This window comes from Thamnophis sirtalis, unplaced genomic scaffold, assembly GCF_051295495.1.
Source record: "Thamnophis sirtalis isolate CommonGarterSnake01/CBP01778 unplaced genomic scaffold, rThaSir2_p1.2 scaffold_1, whole genome shotgun sequence".
NCBI lineage: Eukaryota > Metazoa > Chordata > Lepidosauria > Squamata > Natricidae > Thamnophis > Thamnophis sirtalis.
Window position 1 is genome coordinate 60,932,216 of NW_028261381.1, and position 21,608 is coordinate 60,953,823.

Genomic DNA, 21,608 nt, shown 5'->3' on the forward strand with positions numbered 1-21,608 from the left:
AAATGACAAAGGACACTGAAAAAAACGACTTATGACCAATTCTCACATTTACAACTGTCTCAGTATCCCCAAAGTCACATGATCAAAATTAGAGCTCTCGGTAACTGGCACATATTTATATGATGGCTTCCTTGGTCGCGTGATCACCATTTGAGACTTTCCCGGCCGGCTTCCAACTAGCAATGTCAATAAGGAAAGTTGGATTCACTTAATTATCTCATGATTCACTTAACAGCTGCAGAAATTGGGTGTGACTCATTCGCCTTGCTGAGCAATGTCAATTCTGATCCCAGTTCGGGTAATAAGTCGGGGGCTACCTCATTTCCAGTTTGATGCTTCCCAGATGTATTGGAATATAACTTGAAAAATTCACAGCCTGTATGAAATTGAATAGTAAAGTTTGTAATTTAGGACAGTGGTCCCCAACCTTTCTGGTTTGGTGCACCGGCGGGAAGGGAGTGGAGATGGTTCTGTGTGAGCAGCAGAGATGCTCAGTAGGACATACAGCTCCATTTGCATAAGCAATGTGTGCGCGCAACCTCTGCTTGCACAAATGGAAATTCACCCACAAGCGTGCGAGCCTGCCGTTTGCACAAGTGGAGCTGCTTGCACGCCACTTATGTGACCAAGTTCTGAATTGGTTAGGGTTGGGGACCCCTGGTTTAAGATATCCAACCAGGATGGGTGGGAGGGAGGGAGGGAGGGACGGGGGAAGCGGGAAAGAACCGATCAGTCCACTTCAGCAGGTATGCTATTAACCTAAGTTTAAAGGAAAATCCTAAGAAAAGGAATCTGCAGAGAAGTAATTCTGAATTACAAGAAGCAGATGCTATGTAAATTGTCCTCTTGTTTCTCCACTTCACTAGGAAAAAGTAATCCAGGTCATTTCATGTCTGAAATGAAATTATAAAATGAAACTAATGTGTTATTCCCAAAACAAACCAATTATTAAGAAAGATGTCCAATGTGTTCAAAAATCTAGTTTTTGAGAATTACTTCTATATTGATCAGAATATAATTTTTTGTAAAGCAAATGATTGAATCTGGCCTTCCAGTGATGTCTTAGTGTGGACTCTGAAGCTTCTGGACAATTATGGTGCTTAAATACACAGCTATGAAATGACATTACATTTCATTCTTTGAATATTATTATTATTATTATTATTATTATTATTATTATTATTATTATTATTATTATTATACAATTGTATCACAGCGGCCAGTTGTTTCACTGGATTTGGCATTGGTTACTAGTCGGGCCCCACCCAGGGGCCTAGGACGTCGTAACGTATTTTCGTAATATGCGTGCAGATCCAAGCAATGCGGCTTTTTGCATTTGACTGATGGTGATTTTGTCAATTTTTAACTGTTTTAAATGTAATTCCAGTGCTTTTGGAATAGCACCCAGTGTGCCAATTACCACTGGAATTACCACTGCTGGTTTGTGCCATAGTCGTTGAATTTCAATTTTTAAGTCCTGATATTTTGCAATTTTTTCATGTTCCTTCTCGGCGACCCTGCTATCACCTGGTATTGCAATATCTATGATTGTGACCTTATTTTTCTCAACCAGTGTGATGTCTGGTGTATTATGCGCCAGTATTTTGTCCATTTGTATACGGAAATCCCACAAGATCTTGACCATCTGATTTTCGGTGAGTTTTTCAGGCTGATGTTCCCACCAGTTTGTTGCTGTTTTAATATTATAATTTTTGCACAAATTCCAATGGATCATTTGTGCTACTGAATTGTGCCGCAATTTATAATCAGTCTGCGCGATTTTTTTACAGCAGCTGAGTATGTGATCAACAGTTTCATCAGCTTCTTTGCAAAGTCTGCATTTGGCATCATCAGAGGATTTTTCGATTTTGGCCTTAATGGCATTTGTGCGGATAGCTTGTTCTTGCGCAGCCAGGATTAGTGACTCTGTTTCTTTCTTTAATGTACCTGTTGTTAACCATAACCAAGTTTGTTCACTGTCCACTTTATCTTTTATTTTTTCCAGAAATTGGCCATGCAGTGCTTTGTTCTGCCAACTCTCCATTCTTGATTTTATCACATCTTTTCTGTATTCTTGTTTCGTCTGTTGGGCCTTCAGTAGATTTTTGTTCTTTACTTCGATTAATAGATGTTCTTGACTTTCTTTTAAATAATCAGCCAGTGCATGTTTTTCTTCTTCAACTGTTTGCTTCACTTGTAATAATCCTCTGCCACCTGATTTTCGGGGCAGGTACAGTCTATCAGTATCACCACGTGGATGTAAACTGTAGTGCATTGTCATTAGTTTCCTGGTTTTTCGGTCCAAAAGGTCCAAATCAGCTTGTGTCCAGTTAACTATACCAGCTGTGTATCTTATAACTGCTATTGCCCAGGTATTTATGGCCTTGATTGTATTTCCACCATTCAATTTAGATTTCAAAATTTTCCTAACTCTGTTGGTGTACTCTCGCCTGACAATAGCTTTTACTTCTCCATGCTTGATGTTATCCAACTGCAGAATGCCTAAGTATTTGTAGGCTTCATTTTCGTTGCATTTAATTAATTGGCCATTGGGCATTTCAATTCCCTCACATGCAGTGATTTTGCCCCTTTTTATGGATACAGTGGCACATTTTTCCATGCCAAACTGCATTGAAATATCGGTGCTGAATACTCAGACTGTGTTTGTCAATGATTGGATTTCTATTTCTGACTTTCCATAGAGTTTCAAATCATCCATATATAGTAAATGCGAAATTTTTTCAGCTTCTTTGGCTGTTTGGTAGCCTAATTTCATTTTTTTTTAAGATTACTGATAGTGGGATCATTGCGATGATGAAGAGAAGAGGTGAAAGTGAATCACCCTGGAAAATTTCTCGTTTGATATTAACCATTCCGTAGATCTCATTCCCTACTGCTAACTCAGTTCTCCATTGTTTCATCGCCTTTTCAGTAAAGGATGCAATATTTTTGCTAATGCCAGTTGTTTCTAAGCATTTTATGATCCAACTATGTGGCAGTGAGTCAAATGCCTTTTTGTAATCAATCCAGACCCTATTCAAGTTCGTTTTTCTGTTCTTACAATTTTCTAATATCATTTTATCAATTAGGAGCTGATCTTTTGTGCCCCTGCTCCTTCTTTTGTTGCCTTTTTGCTCTACTGGCAAGATGTTGTTTGTTTCCAAATAATCCATCATGTTATCTGCAATAATGCCTGTGAGTAATTTGAAGGTTGTTGGCAAGCATGTTATTGGTCTGTAGTTTTCAGGTGTTGTTCCTTTAGTTGCATCTTTCTGAATCAAGTATGTTTTTCCAGTTGTCAACCATTCATCAATTTGGCCCTTTTGTAAAATTTCATTCAGTTGCCTGGCCAATATTGCATGTAAACTGGTCAGATATTTGAGCCAGAAACCATGTAATTGGTCCTTTCCAGGTGATGTCCAATTCTTTACCTTTTTTACTCGATTTTTGACCATCTCAGTTGTTATTTCTAATACTTGCATTTGTTTGTTGCCAATGCTTTTCTCAAAGTCATGTATCCACTTTGCTTCCTTATTGTAGTCCTTTGCATTTTCCCACAATTCTTTCCAGAATTCAACTGTGGCCTGCTTTTCTGGTTTTTCACTTTTGGTGTCACCATTCACATTAAGACTTTGATAAAAATGGCGTTGGTTTAATTGAAATTGCTGATTTTGTTTATATTGGATGATTCGTGCCTCATATCTTTCAATTTTTCTAGCTGTTGCTGCTATCCGCTGTTTTACAATCTCTACAGCTTCATTGATGTTTCTTGTATCCAATCTATATCTTCTGATTAGCCGATCTATGGTTTTGTTGTTTTTAAGCCGTTGCTCATGCATGTTCTTTAAGTTACTAGCATCTGCCCTTAATTTTTTGACTTTTTGTTCTAATCGGATTTTCCACTTTGGCTTTGACGCTTTTTCTGTTGTGTGACTAGGTACTTTGATTTTAATGCCTAATTCATTAGTGACTATAACAGCTGCGCTGTACATTAACTGGTTCGTTTCCAAGATGGATCCCGATTCAATTGTTGAAAACACTGCATTAACCATTTTCATGATAGGGGTCAAAATTTTCTTAGGCACAGTTGTTAGTGATGGTAAACGTTGCCTTTCCTCATTAAGCAGAAAATGCTCCATGATCTTATTCTTCAATTCTTTTTGTTTTTGAGTTAGTTCATCAGTTGGTTCAGTGATTACTGGTTCTAGTGGTGGTGGTGTTATTTCCTCCCCGAGAGCTTCTTCTGGGAGTTCTACTATAATGTCTTTAGTTGTGTCTTGAATATCAGTTATTTCTGCTTGTGATATTGTTTTTTTGGTTTTGCAATTTGCCTGAATTTCCTCTAGTTCAACTTCACTAAACACTTTATTCCGTATAATAAATCGCCTTTGATCTGCTAGTCGTTGTGCACTAACATTTGAATCTGGATATTGTTGTTTCCATAATTCATACATTCGCTTTAAATAGCCTCTTTTTTCTGGCTCTGAGTTGTAGTAACAGGCAATTATGGCACGGTTTTCATCTGCACTATATTTTTGTTGTTTTGTTGGCTGGTCCACTTGTAGCCCACTTGTCGACGGATGTCGAGGGACCCCAACATCCGCCGCGGCCCTTGTTAACCCGCGCGACGACCGATGCGGTATGGAATTCTTATTCGTTTTTTTCACCATATTGTATGGGTTGGCGGGGTTTTTTTATGGGACCAGATGCCAACCTGACCCCAACCCTCCTCCTTTCTCATCCGGGCTTGGGACCGGCAACGGCGGAGTTGTTGTTGTTGTTGTTATTATTATAATAATTATTATTATAATACAATTGTATCACAGCGGCCAGTTGTTTCGCCGGATTTGGCATTGGTTACTAGTCGGGCCCCACCCAGGGGCCTAGGACGTTGTAACGTATTTTCATAATATGCGTGCAGATCCAAGCAGTGCGGCTTTTTGCATTTGACTGATGGTGATTTTGTCAATTTTTAACTGTTTTAATTGTAATTCCAGTGCTTTTGGAATAGCACCCAGTGTGCCAATTACCACTGCTGGTTTGTGCCATAGTCGTTGAATTTCAATTTTTAAGTCCTGGTATTTTGCAATTTTTTCATGTTCCTTCTCAGCTACCCTGCTATCACCTGGTATTGCAATGTCTATGATTGTGACCTTATTTTTCTCAACCAGTGTGATGTCTGGTGTATTATGTGCCAGTATTTTGTCTGTATGCAAAAATCCCACAAGATCTTGACCATCTGATTTTCGGTGACTTTTTCAGGCTGATGTTCCCACCAGTTTGTTGCTGTTTTAATATTATAATTTTTGCACAAATTCCAATGGATCATTTGTGCTACTGAATTGTGCCGCAATTTATAATCAGTCTGCGCGATTTTTTTACAGCAGCTGAGTATGTGATCAACAGTTTCATCAGCTTCTTTGCAAAGTCTGCATTTGGCATCATCAGAGGATTTTTCGATTTTGGCCTTAATGGCATTTGTGCGGATAGCTTGTTCTTGCGCAGCCAGGATTAGTGACTCTGTTTCTTTCTTTAATGTACCTGTTGTTAACCATAACTACTACTTATTATTATTATTTACTTTATTCATTAAACATGAAACTCAGCCAACTGAATATTCAAAAATGCATCACAAATATCATTGACTGGTGCTAATGGTTGATATGGATTGGCTGCCAGCGTCCTAGGTATCAACCAAGTACATTCTTAAAATATACGATGTTCCGAGCAGCACAGTTTTTTGCAGTTCCGCTGGTGTTATTCCAGGAACCTGCAATTTGTTGATGTATCTTATAAAATTCCTGGACATGGTGCCAAGTGCCCCAATGACAATGGGTATAATCGTTACATGTTTCATCCATAGCTATGTAGTTTTGATGGCCAGGTTGTTGTTGTTGTTATTTCATTTTATGTAGGAGTTGAATAAACGGCTAACTGCTCCTGCAGCCTCCATTTTGAACTGCCTGCACAACCTGTTATCTCCTCTCTTGGAAGGGAAAGAGAACAGCTCTGTCTCCTTCTCCTGTCAGCTTAGCTCCAGCACACTGATACTCCATGTGAAGAGTGAACTTCTAGGATTGCCCTTCTACTGGGATTTTCACTGTGGGGCAGCACCTCAGGAGATGGTGAGTTGAAGAATGTTTTCAGAGATAAGAGGAAAAGTTGAAAATTTCTGTTCTAGGGACATAATGATGTTTGGCTATCAGAAGATTCCTAAAATCTCCTTGGATTTGGAATTGTGCGGCTTTTTCACGCTTCTGATGGGCCGCTCATGCTTGTAGCCGAATGGGAAGAAAAACACCGGACAAATCCTTCTTGTGATGAGCTCTGGCCCCGAGCAATGCCCGGGAGGCTTTTTTATTAGTCCCAAACAAAGGAAAGGTGTATACAATATTACATCAACAGGCACATGACTAAATAATCCAATGATAAATATACAGCGTGGCAAAAAGCTTCATCTCTGGGCAAAAGAGGGGGTGAGTGGCAGGGGGGCTGCTTCTTCCCTGGGCAGGAGAAGTGAGATAAGGAATAGGGAGGGGGGAAAGTGAGCAGCTCCGCATTCCATGCTAACTGCTAGATAGATGTTGGTACAGAAAGGCACACTAATTAATAGAGACTTACGTATTGCTAGCAAGAATGTTTTTGTTAGTATCCATCTCTGGGCCTATGTTTTCCAGACAGCCTTAGCTGTCCTATATACAGAAATAGCAATGGATCTCAACATCTCCTCATTTTTGTTTTAAAATGAGAAGGAGGAAAGCAAACATATCAAAATGCAGATTCTTCATCATCACTGGTTATAGCAAACACCTTTACAAACAAATTGTTGTCCAACTCATGGTCGTCCTCAGCGTCCAGAAGGGACTTAGTTTCGTGGATAAGCACGTTCTTCCTAGCTGAGGAAAAAAGGCCTTTGAATAGCTGAAATAGGGAGGGTAGGCATTGAATGCAGCAGCAAAGGGACACGAGCGCTACTATAATACATATAATGGAGGAAAAAATGCTTCTTAACCAGGAGCCATCCGGTAGCCAGGACCACAGACCATCCCACCAGGCTGGCAGGACGTCTTCTCGAATCTGGGAAGCCAACTCCTTTAAGGAACTGATCTGATGCTTAACCAATTGAGAGGTGTCTGACAGGTTAAAACAACACATGTTTTTGACAGATTCACAGCCTAGATGATGTACCAGTAACAGAAAATCAATGGCAGCACGGTTGTCTAAGACAGCATGTCTGATCTCTGCCTGTTCCATATTCAAGGCAGCTATGGCTGCAGATGTGATGTTTATAGTTTTTGCAAGGGAACAGGCAATGCGATGGGCTGTCCTGTGGTTATGCATTGCTAATGCCGGAACACCAACTATAGAGGTAGCAAGGGAAAGATATTCAGCCTCGTTAAAAAGATTAATTGAGCTGTCACATGTTTCATCAAGGACTACCGACCTCTGTGGTCGTGAAGTGAGGTCCTGTTTGGTTGGTAGAACCGCAGTGAGGCGACTCAGACAGCAACGTGTATCTGATAGATTAGCAGGTATGTAATTAAAAGTTTTTTGACCACATGTGAAAAACCAACCAGCAGGAAGCAGAACGTGAGCCCGGTTATAGGAAATGTTCTCGTAGGTGGAACAGTTGGCGGGAAAGATTCCCGTGGGCATACAGGATTGTGTGAGAGAAGCAGTACAATTTTGAATGCGTGCACATGTAACGTTGGGTCCACTAGCTACAAAGGGTGTGGTGAGAGACATGGCATCAGCTGGGAGCCGTCTTGTGAAAGGGCCCCACACCATAGAGTCACCGTAATTAACTTCCTTCCTTTTTTTAAACATTGCTAGCTGGGTGTCTTTTAAAATAACAGAAAGAGGTGTGCAAACTGGTATTAAACAATTCCCTAATAACATGTTCAGGTCCACAGCTTCGCTTAGGCAAAAATTGGATACGTTTGCCTGTTCTGCCAAACGCATCCACAGGTTGTATGTCATTCGAGTGTGCAGACTGTGAGAAGCAGCTGACCTTTTCACCCTGTGTGTGAGAGATCTAGTAGGCACATGTAATGGTTCCTGTAACTTGTAAGAGGCACGATGGGAAATTTCACAGCGTATTAAAAGTGCAAGCAATACTAAAACTATGCCACACAGTGAAAAAATAACATAATGATATGAGAAAGTTCTAAAACTAAAAGGTTTCATACACTCCTGCCACCGCGACAGGGGATAACCTGGAGGTCTTCTTCGAAATAAGGGACATCCTTCTGGTGGCGAATACGGTGGAGGGTGTCCTTCCCCGTTTTCCTGGTCGGGGCAGGAAACAGCCTCTGTGTTCTCATATGGTGGAGGGTGTCCTGGCCTGTTCTCCAGGTCAGGCCAGGAGGCAACCTCCACAAGCTGTACCTCATTTGGGGACTGACGGACGATCGCCATCCCTGGAAGTGTGTGGTGGTGATTTAGGAAGAAAAGGTCTTACGTGTCTTCCTGGCACCCAGAGCACCTTGTCTTTTAGCTGGATGGCAGCGTAGCCCCGTCCCCAAGTGATCAGGTCAGCAGGTCCTCGCCACGTCAGGTCAGGCAGGCAGCGATAGTAGACAGGTGGACGGGGGGTGTCTGCAGTAGGTGGAGCTGCAAAATGACGAGTCGCTGCTGAGGATGGTGGGCTGCCGGTAAGATTTAAGAAATTCAGGGTATAAAGGCAGAGGTTAAGCGTGTCTTGCACTGCTGGGAGGCCAGGGGGCATTTTTCCCCTATTACCAATATATCTGTCCAGGGCATGTTTTAATGTCTGGTTGGCGCGCTCAGCCAACGCCTGACCCTGGCTGTTATAAGGAATGCCAAATTTATGTACAATGCCCCATTGGTTACAAAAGGCAGCGAAGGCTGCACTTGTGTAAGCAGGGCCATTGTCTGTTTTTAATTCTTTTGGGCGTCCCAGCGATGCAAAGGTCCGAATACAATGATTAATAACATGTTTGGTGGCTTCGCCCCTTTGGGGGGATGCCATAATGTAGCCTGAATACTGGCTACAAGAAGGGCACTGCTGAATAATAGCAGAAGCCTCATTTGCAGTAATGCCAAATTGTTTCATGAGCGCTTTCTTGTTCTGATGAAAGTAAGAATGACTCTCCCATGGAGTGGGAGCTGTCAAGGTTAAAAGAGAAGAAGAGTTGGCAGCAGCCGCTGCTGCAGTGTCGGCCACATCATTGCCTTCCTGGAGAGGCCCAGGGAAGGGCTGATGGCTTCGAATGTGGGAAACATGAAAAAATTGGGTACGGGCAGAAATTAACTTCTGCAAAGATAAAAAGAGCGAGAGTAATTGTGGTTCCAATGAGGGAGAAAGATAGGCCTCATAAATTGATTTCACAATCTGAGTTACATAGAGGCTATCCAAAATCAAGTTAAAGGGTGTATTTGGAAAAGTTGAAAAAGCCAAAATGGAGGCAGCAAGCTCCGCACGCTGTGCAGAAGTCTGCGGGGGGGTAATTTTTGTACACCACTGACCATTCTCCTGCCAGGCACAAGCACCATAGGTTTTGCTTCCGTCAGCAAAAATAGTCATGGCCTGAGGAAGTGGGAGGGGGGAATATGGAGTGTGCCATTGCAGGGGAACAGTTTTCAAAAGAGCCAATCTTGGGTCAGGGGGTGCATGGCAAGAAATCTCACCTGGCCAGTCAGCGAGTGCAAATTGAAGGTTTTCCGAATTAGCAAATAAGGTCTCCCAAGTTGATAAAGAACAAGGGACAAAAATTGTGGAAGGTTCAATTCCTGCCAACAATTTTGTTCTGACACGGGCTTTTGTAATTAGAGCTGCAAAAAGTGCAGGTTTCTGAGAAATTGTGGATTTTGGGGTGTGAGACAAATGTACCCATTCAATAATTAATAATTTTGAAGTTTTTTGCACCACGGCTCCTGTTGGGAGTCCAAGAGTGTTACATATGATGAAAGCTAAGGGGGTGTTATCCTGAAAACGATCCACCCAAATTTGTGAAAGGGCCTCATTTACCTCTTTTAAAACTTGCTGATGTGTTTCATCTAATTTAATAACATCTGCAGGGTTTTTGCCCATTGTTAATGCAGAAAACAATGGAGCCAATTGAGGGGTTGTGAGCCCCATATATGGGCATGCCCAATTAATGGAGCCCAAATATTGCTGTAACTGTACTAATGTGGGAGTGTGTGGCAAGTCCAATTTTGGCATTGCAGGTGCAGCATGAGAGGCCAAAAGCTTATGACCCAGATATGAAAAAGGTTGTGCTGTTTGAACCTTTTCTGGAGCTATGTGCAGGCCATTTTTATGGAGAAGATTAGTTAAAAAAGGTAATGTTGCTAAAACCGTGCCTGGGGGCCCACATGCTGCCACCAAGATGTCATCCATAAAGTGGTAAATTAAAAAGTGAGGATGTGCCGTCCGATACGGCTGCAAGGTTTTGTCTACAAAATATTGACACAAGGTGGGGCTGTTGAGCATTCCCTGAGGCAGGACTGTCCATTGAAAGCGAGAAGCAGGTTTGGAGTTGTTAAATTCTGGGACAGTAAAAGCAAACAGTTTGCGATCTTTTTCATGGAGTGGTATAGAAAAAAAAGCATCTTTTAAATCAATAATCATAAGATCCCACCCTTGGGGAATCAAATTTGGATTGGGGAGGCCGCACTGCAGCGCTCCCATGGGTTGGAGAATTTTATTAACAGCCCTCAAATCATGCAAAAAACGCCATTTACCAGATTTCTTTTTTATGACAAACACAGGAGTAATATAAAGGCTGTGGGATATCTCTTTCCTCTTTCTCTCTTCTCTCTCTGTCTCTCTCATACTCTTTCTCTTTGTCTCTTTCAGTCTCAGTCACTCTTTTTTCTTTCTTCCTCTCTCCCACTCTTTTATCACTTTCTCTTCACTCTCTTTTCCATTCTTCAGTCACTTTCTCTATTACTCCCTCAAACACACACACACACAAACACACTCATGCATGTACAAAAGCATTTTTCTCCATTCCAATGCAGATCCTATAAATCAATTGCTCTGTGAAACATCTGTGAAAAAGATTCAGGTGCTCAGGCATGAAAATATCATCAAAGCAACAGAAAAGAAATCAGAAGAGTCAGTAAGAAAGGGAGAACTCCTTGAGACATGAACTCACGATGAGGAAAGACTAAGAGCGGCATCGTAGGGGGTAGAGGTAGCCAGGATGACCGGAAGAAAGTAAGAAGAGCCAGGCAGATTCACGTGCCAAGAGATTGAAATAAGAAGGAAGATAAGAAGCAGCCTTTTTTGTGAGGCTGGCTTAGTTTTCCGACTATGAGTCAGGTTGGAAAGCAGGCAGAAGCTTCCTCTAAAGGGATGTGATGCCGGGGAGCTTCAAAGGCTGAGGGTGACAAAGGCATGCATATAAGGGAAGAGAAAGCCTTGGATTCAAAGTGTGAATTTAGTGAAGAGGTTTCCAAATATGGCAGGGGGGGGTCCGGTCCCCCCATCATGGCCTTTTCATGAACTTTTAAACATTCCATGACAATCTGCCAAGTAGAGAGTATTTTCGCTGGTGCCCTTGGGGGCTGGTGAAAATACTTCCCTAATTTTTCCCAAATGGCTGTTCGAATTGAGCCTTTTTCAGGGTATGAGGGGCAATGTTTATAGATGTATTTGAGAAGATCAGTAAGGTCTTTTTTTGAAGGGATGGGGAAAGAGTTCCCATTGTTTTTTAAGATTAATATTGAGGATTTGGACAATTCTCTAAGTTCGAAAAGGTGTGCAACCTGAGGCTTAGAGAATTCTGCCCCCATTACTCACGAATCAGGGAGGATGCTCCGTCTGCGACGGCCGGTCCTGGTATGCAAGAGGCGTTCCTTCGCCGATGAGCAAGAGGACTCCAAATGGGACGGATTGATCAGCAAGATCACGTCGGAGGTCACCAGTTGCGGCTTTTTCACGCTTCTGATGGGCCGCTCATGCTTGTAGCCGAATGGGAAGAAAAACACCGGACAAATCCTTCTTGTGATGAGCTCTGGCCCCGAGCAATGCCCGGGAGGCTTTTTTATTAGTCCCAAACAAAGGAAAGGTGTATACAATATTACATCAACAGGCACATGACTAAATAATCCAATGATAAATATACAGCGTGGCAAAAAGCTTCATCTCTGGGCAAAAGAGGGGGTGAGTGGCAGGGGGGCTGCTTCTTCCCTGGGCAGGAGAAGTGAGATAAGGAATAGGGAGGGGGGAAAGTGAGCAGCTCCGCATTCCATGCTAACTGCTAGATAGATGTTGGTACAGAAAGGCACACTAATTAATAGAGACTTACGTATTGCTAGCAAGAATGTTTTTGTTAGTATCCATCTCTGGGCCTATGTTTTCCAGACAGCCTTAGCTGTCCTATATACAGAAATAGCAATGGATCTCAACAGAATTGCTGCATAGGCACAAATTAAAGGCAATATTGATGTAATACATTGAAGTGTCACTTTTCTATTTGTAGCTTTTGGAAGATGCTCTAGTTCTGGTAGTGGTAAATGGCTTGTTTACCTTGGTTTACTAAATAGCCTACAATTGACTTTCATATAACATGTAAAGTGAAGATAAAGCAAACCTTATTAACTAAGTGAGCGAAATTAGGAGCAAGGCTACGCTGATAATCAATTGTCAGAAGATCATCAATTGTCAGAATAGTGTTTTTAGTGTAATACAGAACAGTGTACAAACATAGAGATATGGTGATTTTATACATACGTGTGCATGTTTGTTTGTGTGTGTGTATGAATAAAAACATATTCCTATGTTTTTACGCTATGTTTGATGTGTGTACATACACACACATATGTATATACACACATATATAAATACACATACATATATATATATATATATATATATATATATATATATATATATATATACATACATTTATATACATGTACATACACACACACATATATATATATGTATATATGTACACATATACATACACACACATACACACACACACATCTATATCTCCATATTTTTGGAGTATAACATGCACCTTTTTCCCTCAAAAAAGAGGCTGAAAATCTGGGGGTGTCTTATACACTGAATACAGAATTTTTGGCCTCCTGAAACCTCGCCCCCTTCACCAAAATGGCATGAATTTGCTCAATTTCGCCCAGCCCCCAGGAGCATTCTATAAACCTCCTAAGGGCTATCCATGCCATTTTTTGACAAAAAACAGACCTGTTTTTTGCTCATTTTTGCCCCTCCACCCCCCAGGAGCACTCTACAAGCCTCCTAAAGGCTATTCATGCCCTTTTTTTCCGGAAAAAATGGGCCATTTTCGTGAGGTTTGCAGAGTGCAAAAACCTTTTTTTTTAAATGTGCCTCTTCAAAACCTTGGTGCATCTTATACTTCGGTGCGTCTTATACTCCGAAAAAGACGGTACATACATATACATACATAACATACATACATAATATATACATTGTGTGTGTATGTGTGTGTGTATGGGTGGAAGCTTGTTAAAGAACAATTCAATCTAAAAATAAGAAGAAATTTTCTGACAGAACAATTAATCAAAGAAATAACTTGCCTCTTGGAGTTCTAGTGTGCGATCACTAGAGGTTTTCAAAAATAGACTGGACAACCATTTCACTGGGATAGTTTAAGCTCTCCTGCCTTTAGCATAGGGTTGGGCTAGAAGATTTCCAAGGTCCCTTCCAGCCTTATGAGTCTATGTTCTAAGAAAATGGCAAGCGGATGATGTTTCAAATCAACTGTGCTATAGTAAATGGATAAATATGACATACTTAATGTTTAATTACAAGTTTCAATTTTGCCATTGGTACACCAGGGGGCACTCCATGCTCAGATAATGTACTTTTGCTGGTTCACAAACATCTGGATTCCTTGTATTCTTGAGTTCCACTATTACACTCATATTGAAATAAGAGACATGCCGTTGTTGTTGTTTTTAATAGAGAGATGTGATGACTTCAGTATACAACAACTTTTTTTTTTGTTTTATGATCTTGCAAGACTTGATAGTATTATTTTAAAAGGATTCTGGCCATGCTGGTTGAGGGTGATAGGATTTGCAGTATATTAAAATAACTGAAGAGAACTAAATTGGAGGAGGCAGATCTGGGATATTACAGAAGGATAAGCAAGGACTTTTGTTTTTTGCTTCTTAATACATTTTCCACTATTACTCGGGATGAAAAAGAATTTAGGACTTTTCAGGGAAAAGATGAATCTTACCAACACCAATTACTATAATAGTATTCCAAAACTATGCATAGAAGAGACAGATCCATGGCACCATCCTATTTTAAATTTAGTGATTCCTTTTGATTTTAGCATCTCCCCTTCCTTGAGTTATAATAATGTGCATTATTTCTTCCTACATACCCTTTTGGATAGTGTTGGACAAAGCAGAGACCATATCTGAATTATGAGATTCCTTTTTGCAGGAGAAATAAAACAATCCTCTTCTATGTGGCAGATAAACACTTCCGGAAGACAACAAGAAAGCAGGAAATATATGCGGTGTGTGCACAGAAATAATAGAGAAATATTCTCAGACTTGCATTTACTTTTGCTGGCCCACTCTAAAAATGTTGAGCTGAAACATCAGTTATAAATGGTTGTTTCCTGGTGCTTGGCCCTCTGATATTGCTGTTGCTATTTTTACCCTTTCTTCTCAATGGCAGATATCCCGCCACCTTCTGAGGCCTCTCATGACAATGAGTGTGGCCTTGCACGGTCAGGTACAGGAGTTGGCATCTTTGCTGCTCCAGAAGGATGCAGAGATTGAAGACTATCGGGAGAGTGGAGCTACTCTCAGTCTAGGTGAGATGCTGTTTGGTCTCCACTGTGCTTTACGGCTTTCCTTCTTCATCAGTGCTGGCCCTAAGGGTTCAGCTCTTGGTCACTATCGAGCTTAATGTTGCCCCCCCCCCTTTAAAAAATAAAAGGCTTTTCCAAGCTACTGACTGATCAGATTGTTAGGGGACCAAAAATGTTAGATAGTGATCAGCAGCTGGATTGCTTAGGGGGTTCTCAAAGAGGTACCGTATTTTTCGGAGTATAAGATGCACCTCCCCCCCCCCAAAAAAATAGGGTAAAAATCTGGGTGCGTCTTATACACTGAATACAGCATTTTTGGCTTCTCGAAACCCTGCCCCCTTCACAAAAATGGATGTCCAGAGGGTTTGGGAGGCCTGCAAAATGTTCCTGGGGGGTGGGGAGGGCAAAAACGAGCAAACAATGGGCCGTTTTTTGCTCTTTTTGCCCCCCCCAAACCTCCAGGAATGCTCTACTAGCCTCCTAAAGGCTATGCATGCCCTTTTGTGGGGGGGGGAAATGAAAAATGGGCTGTTTTTTGCTTGCTATTGCCCTCCCCCAGCCCCCAGGATCACTTTGCAGGCCTCTCAAACTCTCTGCATGCCCTGTTTTTCACAAAAAATAAGGCGTACGGAGTACAGAGGGTTTGGAAGGTCTGTAGAGTGTAAAAGCTTTTTAAAAAATCTTCAAAATCTTGGTGCATCTTATATTCTGGTGTGTCTTATACTCTAGTGCTTCTTATACTCCGAAAAATACGGTATTTGAATGTGTGCTCCAGAGCAAGAAGATAGCCAGTGCTGGGCTGTGGAGAAATTTGAATTGGGACATCTTTTACTTTCACACGTGTGAAGATCCACTAAGAATTTGGAGCAAATGGAAACTGTTTTTCCGTCATTCTCTCCATCATAAAGTTGTATTCAAGCTAATATTTCTGCTTGAGATATTGGCTCTTCTAATTCTTACCATCTGGAGAACTGAAACATTCATGCCAGTAAGGCAAGAATTTGGTTGACACTTTGATAAGTTTGGTTCTCTAAGACAAAACAACCGTTCAAGAGCATATTGTAACTGTACTGTTAAGCTAACCAACTCACAAATTATTTATCAAATGTTCCTACTTGTTCCTCCACTCCTCACCAAATTGTGGATAGATGGAATGTGGTCCAAGACTTCATTTAGTATTCTACGTTGTTTTGCCACATATCCAACCACGTGCCAGCACTGTTTGATCCCTCTGATTTTTATATAGTTAGGAGATATCTGCTACTCTTAGATATTTGCGATTATCCATAGGTGACCCATTGGTCTCTGTCAAAACAGAGATAAATTTTAATCTTTGAGTTCAGCAGTACGTACATATGTGTGTGATAGCCCAAGTATTGATACAGCTAGAAGGTTTATGCCAGGTGGTTAATGTGTGCCTTTTATTGACGACTGTGATATCAAGTTGATTTGGCTTGACACATGATGAAAATATTGGCTTTTCATTTTACAGCTTTTCAGATGTGGATGTCACTACCTGAATTTTCTTTTAAATCTAAACAGCAGTAGAGAGCTTGCCGGCGTGGCTCTTTCAAAATTCTCCCTATTTACTTTGATATTTCTATTGCAGAACGTCTAAAAACAGAACCCTTTAAAGAAGAATCCTTCCTGCGCACATTTGAGACTGAGGTACAATTTTCCTTTTATTATTTAGCATTTGTACAGTGGGGAAAATGCTTCTCCTAAGTTAATGTGACAAATTGTATCATAATCAATTATGGACTCTACTGATACATTGTTTTGAATGCATTAATATTATATCTATTGGGCATCTTATTTTATTCAATATTTTATTTTGGTCCCATGCCAGATCATTTGATTGCTCTTTCAATAAACTTCATATATGCTGATGAGCATTACTTTGGTTGGGCCATAGAAATGGGAAAGAAGGACTTCGTTACATTAAGGCAATGTGGCTTTAGTATTGGATGATTTAATGTTTTCTTTCAGTGCTATTATGCACTCATGTTTGAAGACCAAAAAAAAAATGAAGCATTGTCGTATTATGCAACAATGGTAAAGGTAAAGGATCAGTTAACATGATGTCTGATTATATCATGGAGAATGAACTAGCTTTGTTTCAATGGTATGTGAATCTTGCCAATATAATATTTGCTTTATTAGATAATAATAAGCTATTGATTCTGTGAAATTTTCATAACCTGCAAAGCTATAATTTCCAAACTTCTTTGAGAGGATATAATGTTGTTAAGTTGATATCGATCAAAACAATAAGTAGAGCAATTATTTAACAAATTATTTCCTCTTGCCTATCATTACTATTAAAATTTCAGAGATCTCATGTAGAAGCTTTTATCTTGATAATGCCAATGTCAAAACCCTCAAATGGCCAGAGCTCAGAATATTAAACACTACTGATTGCTTTTATGTAGCTTATTCTTTGTTAGCTATGTTGTTGTTGTTGTTGTTGTTGTTGTTATTATTATGGTTGGTCGCATAATCAGACAGGTGTTTAGGCTGCATTTGAAATTTTTGTCCATCTATTGAGTCCTTCCCAAGGATTTGGGATAGGCAATGTTGTTGTCTGATGGTGTTAAAGGTATTGTTTTGGGATGTAAACTGTTCCAAACTTTTTTTAAAATTTGCCTCTTCAAAATCTTGGTGCGTCTTATACTCCGGTGCATCTTAGACTCCGAAAAATACGGTATGTAATATCCAATGTGTTTTTAAAAGGGAAGATAAATTTTTAATTATGTTCTTTATAAGATTTTGATTGAAAGCTTCTAGCTTTAACAATTTCATGTTTGTATGAAGCTTCTCCATTCTGGTGTCTAGATAATTATATTCATCATCTCCAACCAGCATAGGCTACACATTCAGGGAATTATGGGGAAATCTCAGTACATTTAGAGGACTCCAGGCTGTAGAAAATTAGTAATCTATGAGATGTCTATACTAGGCTAGACAGCTGTTACTTTACTGAGTTGCTCTTCAGGAGATTTTCCTGGGACATTATATAATGTAGGATTTTATCAGTAGTCATAACTATGGTCATGAAGAGCTTTTGTGGTCATAAGATCCTGGGCTGAAAGCTTACTTCATTCTTAGTTAAGCCATGTATTGCAAGTTGCTTAGATATAACAGATTTCAATATTGCCAGTCTCCTGAAAAAAAGTACCCAGAATATTTTTTACTATGGTCCTGATTTTGCTATACATCTGCCCATCCTTGCACAATTTTCTCCAGCAAACAGGATGTGGAAAGGTGAAAGATCAATCTGGGCTGGACTAGAAGGATGTACCATCAAAATAAACAATTATGAAGAGGAAGATAAACAAACAGGCAGTTCCCCAATGTGCCTGTCACTTCTGGGCAAGCTAAAAGCAAAAAATGGACTATCTATGAGAGTGTGGGCCATACTGACCACTGACCAGTGACGTCAGTAAATTCTGGGTCAAAGATACTATTAGAAGAATTGGACTGTTGGGAAGAAGGGGTTTCTTGGTTGGGCCTGTGGAGGTCTAAACATGGGGTATATTTGCATTCTTGGAAACTATATAGGGACTGTGGAGCAGGAACTAGAAGACCCACTTTGGAATTTCCAGGTAGAGAACGTGATTTATTTTGGCCTAACCTCTCAATGGTTGAGAAGTCTAGGAATTGTAATCTTAGTACATATGGGGAGGTGCGTGTTTGGGAATTTATTTATTTTTATTCAAGGTAGGAATATAGACTGAAATAACATCCAGGACTTATCTACATTTGACAGAACGTCACAGCTGGCTGAAGAATAAAAAAAAATTAGACGATACATTTTTTGAAGAGAAACAAGGATTTTTGAGATTTTAACCAATTATAATTCTAGGATGATTAATTTGATAGGACAGGCAAGCTTTTTTGTTTTGAGGGTGTATTTCAAAATATAAAACAGCCTCTTGTTTCAGTCCTCCAAAAATAAGTGGACAGTGTGGGCAGTGGTTGATTCTTCTGCAAAAGATTTTTCTGTTGGGCATGGCTATTCACCAAAATACTGGTTTTCTAGAGAGCAATCTGGTGAAGATTACTCCCTAGCTTCCTTGTTCATATGTGGGGTGGGGTGAGGGGGACTGGAACACTTTCAAAAACAAAGACTGGAATACTTATCATTTAATTTTTTTAAGAATGCTGGCATGCTAATGAGGCTTGAGTGCATTCTTATGAATAGCAGTGATGCCAGAACATGATGCTTTATGGTGTTACCTGTCAAATTTTTCATCATGGTTTCAATACATGATTGAATACATGATTCAATACACAAAACACTCAAGTGGAGAAGTCAAGGGATTTATCATTCTGAAAGTAGCAGATCTCATGTTACGGAGTGACAAAGTTGGTAGGTAGGTCTTCTTAAAACCTGAGTAATAGAAGAAGTATGGCATAACTTACCATCTCGCTTCAGGTTCTACAACCCTTTTCTCGTGTAATTTCTTTTTCTATTAAGTGGGTCAGAATCAACGAAGTTATGGACTCCATTTCCAACTATTATTATCAGTGTTACCAGTGCTTTTCAGAAACATTAAAAAACATTCTACCTAGATTATTTGGAGAATTGTTATGGGGTGGACGGGAACAAATTCCTAGACATCCTCATTCTATTCCATCATTGTTAAGACTGTTCAAAGAGTTGGGTCACAACAGATCTATTTTATATCACTTGACCAAGAGCACCTTAAACAAAAAACGGACCTTAAGCTGAATAGCATAAGAGGCAAACTATACATGCCTTATCTTTTGACTACGCTTATATACAGAGTGTTATCAATTATTTATGTGGAAAAAGTCAGCTCTGTTGCTTACTTTCTAAGGCAGAAAGTGATATATCTATATTTGAATGGCAACAGATTTATATTGGTAAGCATAATGCATCTAGAATCATAGCAAGTCTAATGGCCTAATGTGCTTGGCTTCATGGTTTTGGAGCTCAGTAACCTAGCTTTTGATAGAAATCATTTGCTCCTTAGAAAAGATGAGTTATAAGATGAATTCAATGGTAAACTGGTCCATTCATCATGGGGGTCTTGGCCCATTTTGTCTGATTGTCCCAGTATGTCAGTGTTTGAGATATACTTGTTTCTGTTAAAGCTACTTCTTTGAAATCCAATTCAGTCACAAGCAACAGACATAATAAAACTGCCCAATGCAGCTTTATTCTGTTCCTGCCTATGGACCAGAGGGTGCTTTGAAGTTCTGCAGGAGATGTAGGTTTTTAAGAAAGGAATATTGTGCAGATAGTCCTTGACCTACAGCCACAATTGAGCCCTATGTTGTTATTAAGTGAGACATTTGTTAAGTGTGTTTTGCCTCTTTTTACAACTTTTTTTTTGTCACAGATGCTTAGTGAACCACTGCAGTTATGTTTGTAACATGCTGGTTAAATGAATCTGGTTTCCCCATTGACTTTGCTTGTCAGAAGGTCACAAAAAGTGATCATTTAACCCCAGGACACTACAACCATCACAAATATGAATCAGTTGCCAAGCATCTGAATTTTGGTCATGTGACCATGGGGATGCTGCAATGGTCATAAGTGTGAAAAATGATCATAAGTCACTTTTTCAGTGCCACTCTAACTTTGAACAGCCACTAAACAAACTGTTGTATATCAAGGACTACTAGTAGTTAGCATTGGTGAATTGATGTGTTTCCATTTGATGTCCCCATTGCACTTTACTTTTTCATGTACCATGAATGTGGTGGCTTTGTTTAGACTTCCCAACTACCTGCAGCTACTTACAGCCTTTTTCAAGATCAGATTTATTGGACATAAATATATAATTATATTTATCTTGCCTTGGTCTTTCTGTGTACCACAAAAAGCTGTATCTTTCTCCAGATCAGCCTCTTGACTTTCTAAGTAAACAAGATCTTAGATATCGCTTTCTTGAATGAATGTATAGAAATTTCAATTTTTCAGCATTTACAGGACCTCTTGTGTTACTAGGTATTACATATGCTATCCTATATGAGCTCTGCAATTTTGGATCATCTGTTGCTTTCCTCCTCCATTGCCTGCCCATCCTCTCCAGACTCACATTCCTAGAAGAGGGAATATGATAGTGCATCTTTCTGATTCCCCTCCCCCCATAACCACTATCTTAATTCCAAATTATTGATGCTTTCTTTTGTAGATGGGGAGCACATTGTCAAAGTCTATTTATATCCTCTCTTCAGTTATGAAACCTTAGTTTTATGTCAGCTCATGACAGTGTAGCTTTTACAGTATATCCCAGAAAACTCTACAATATATCCCAGAGGTGCTTTTCCAAAGTCAACTGGACTGTCTTGAGTTTTTTTCCCTGTTGAAAACATTTTGCTTCTCATGCCACAAACTTCTTCAGTTCTGTCCTGCCCATGAGCCAGAGGATGCCTCATAATTTTCAAGGAAAACTATGGCCGTGGTAGTCTCGGGGATGCTTTTCCAAAAGGCAACTGAGCATTTTTGCTTTTTGTTGTTCTAAACCAGGTGTGTCCAACTCAAGGCCCGGGGGCCAGATCTGGCCCACGGGGTGCTTAGATCTAACCTGCAGGGCCATTCTGGAAACAGCCCATTTTTGCTGGCAGAGCTCTCGGGCCACCGCAGGCACCCCTGACCCGGGTGAAATATAGCTGGCCACACCCACCCTACCTCCCAAGATCAAACACAACGCTAATGAGGCCCTCAGTGAAATCGAGTTTGACACCCATGTTGTAAACCTCTTCAGTAATGTAGATATGACTTCCTTTTTTTGGTGAAATACTGGTGTCTATGTTGAGGACTCAGAAAGTCCTTGACGTACG

At 40.2% G+C, this 21,608-nt stretch overlaps 1 protein-coding gene across 1 annotated transcript in view; it reads left to right on the top strand.

Annotated features, from left to right (window-relative positions):
- Positions 1-21,608, top strand: part of NHEJ1 (non-homologous end joining factor 1) — a 128,156-nt gene that overhangs the window by 4,276 nt on the left and 102,272 nt on the right. Inside the window, exons 3-5 of the mRNA XM_014063083.2 lie at positions 5,916-6,125; positions 14,657-14,795; positions 16,402-16,460. Coding sequence (XP_013918558.2) covers positions 5,916-6,125; positions 14,657-14,795; positions 16,402-16,460 — 408 coding nt within the window. The remainder of the gene's footprint in view (positions 1-5,915; positions 6,126-14,656; positions 14,796-16,401; positions 16,461-21,608) is intronic.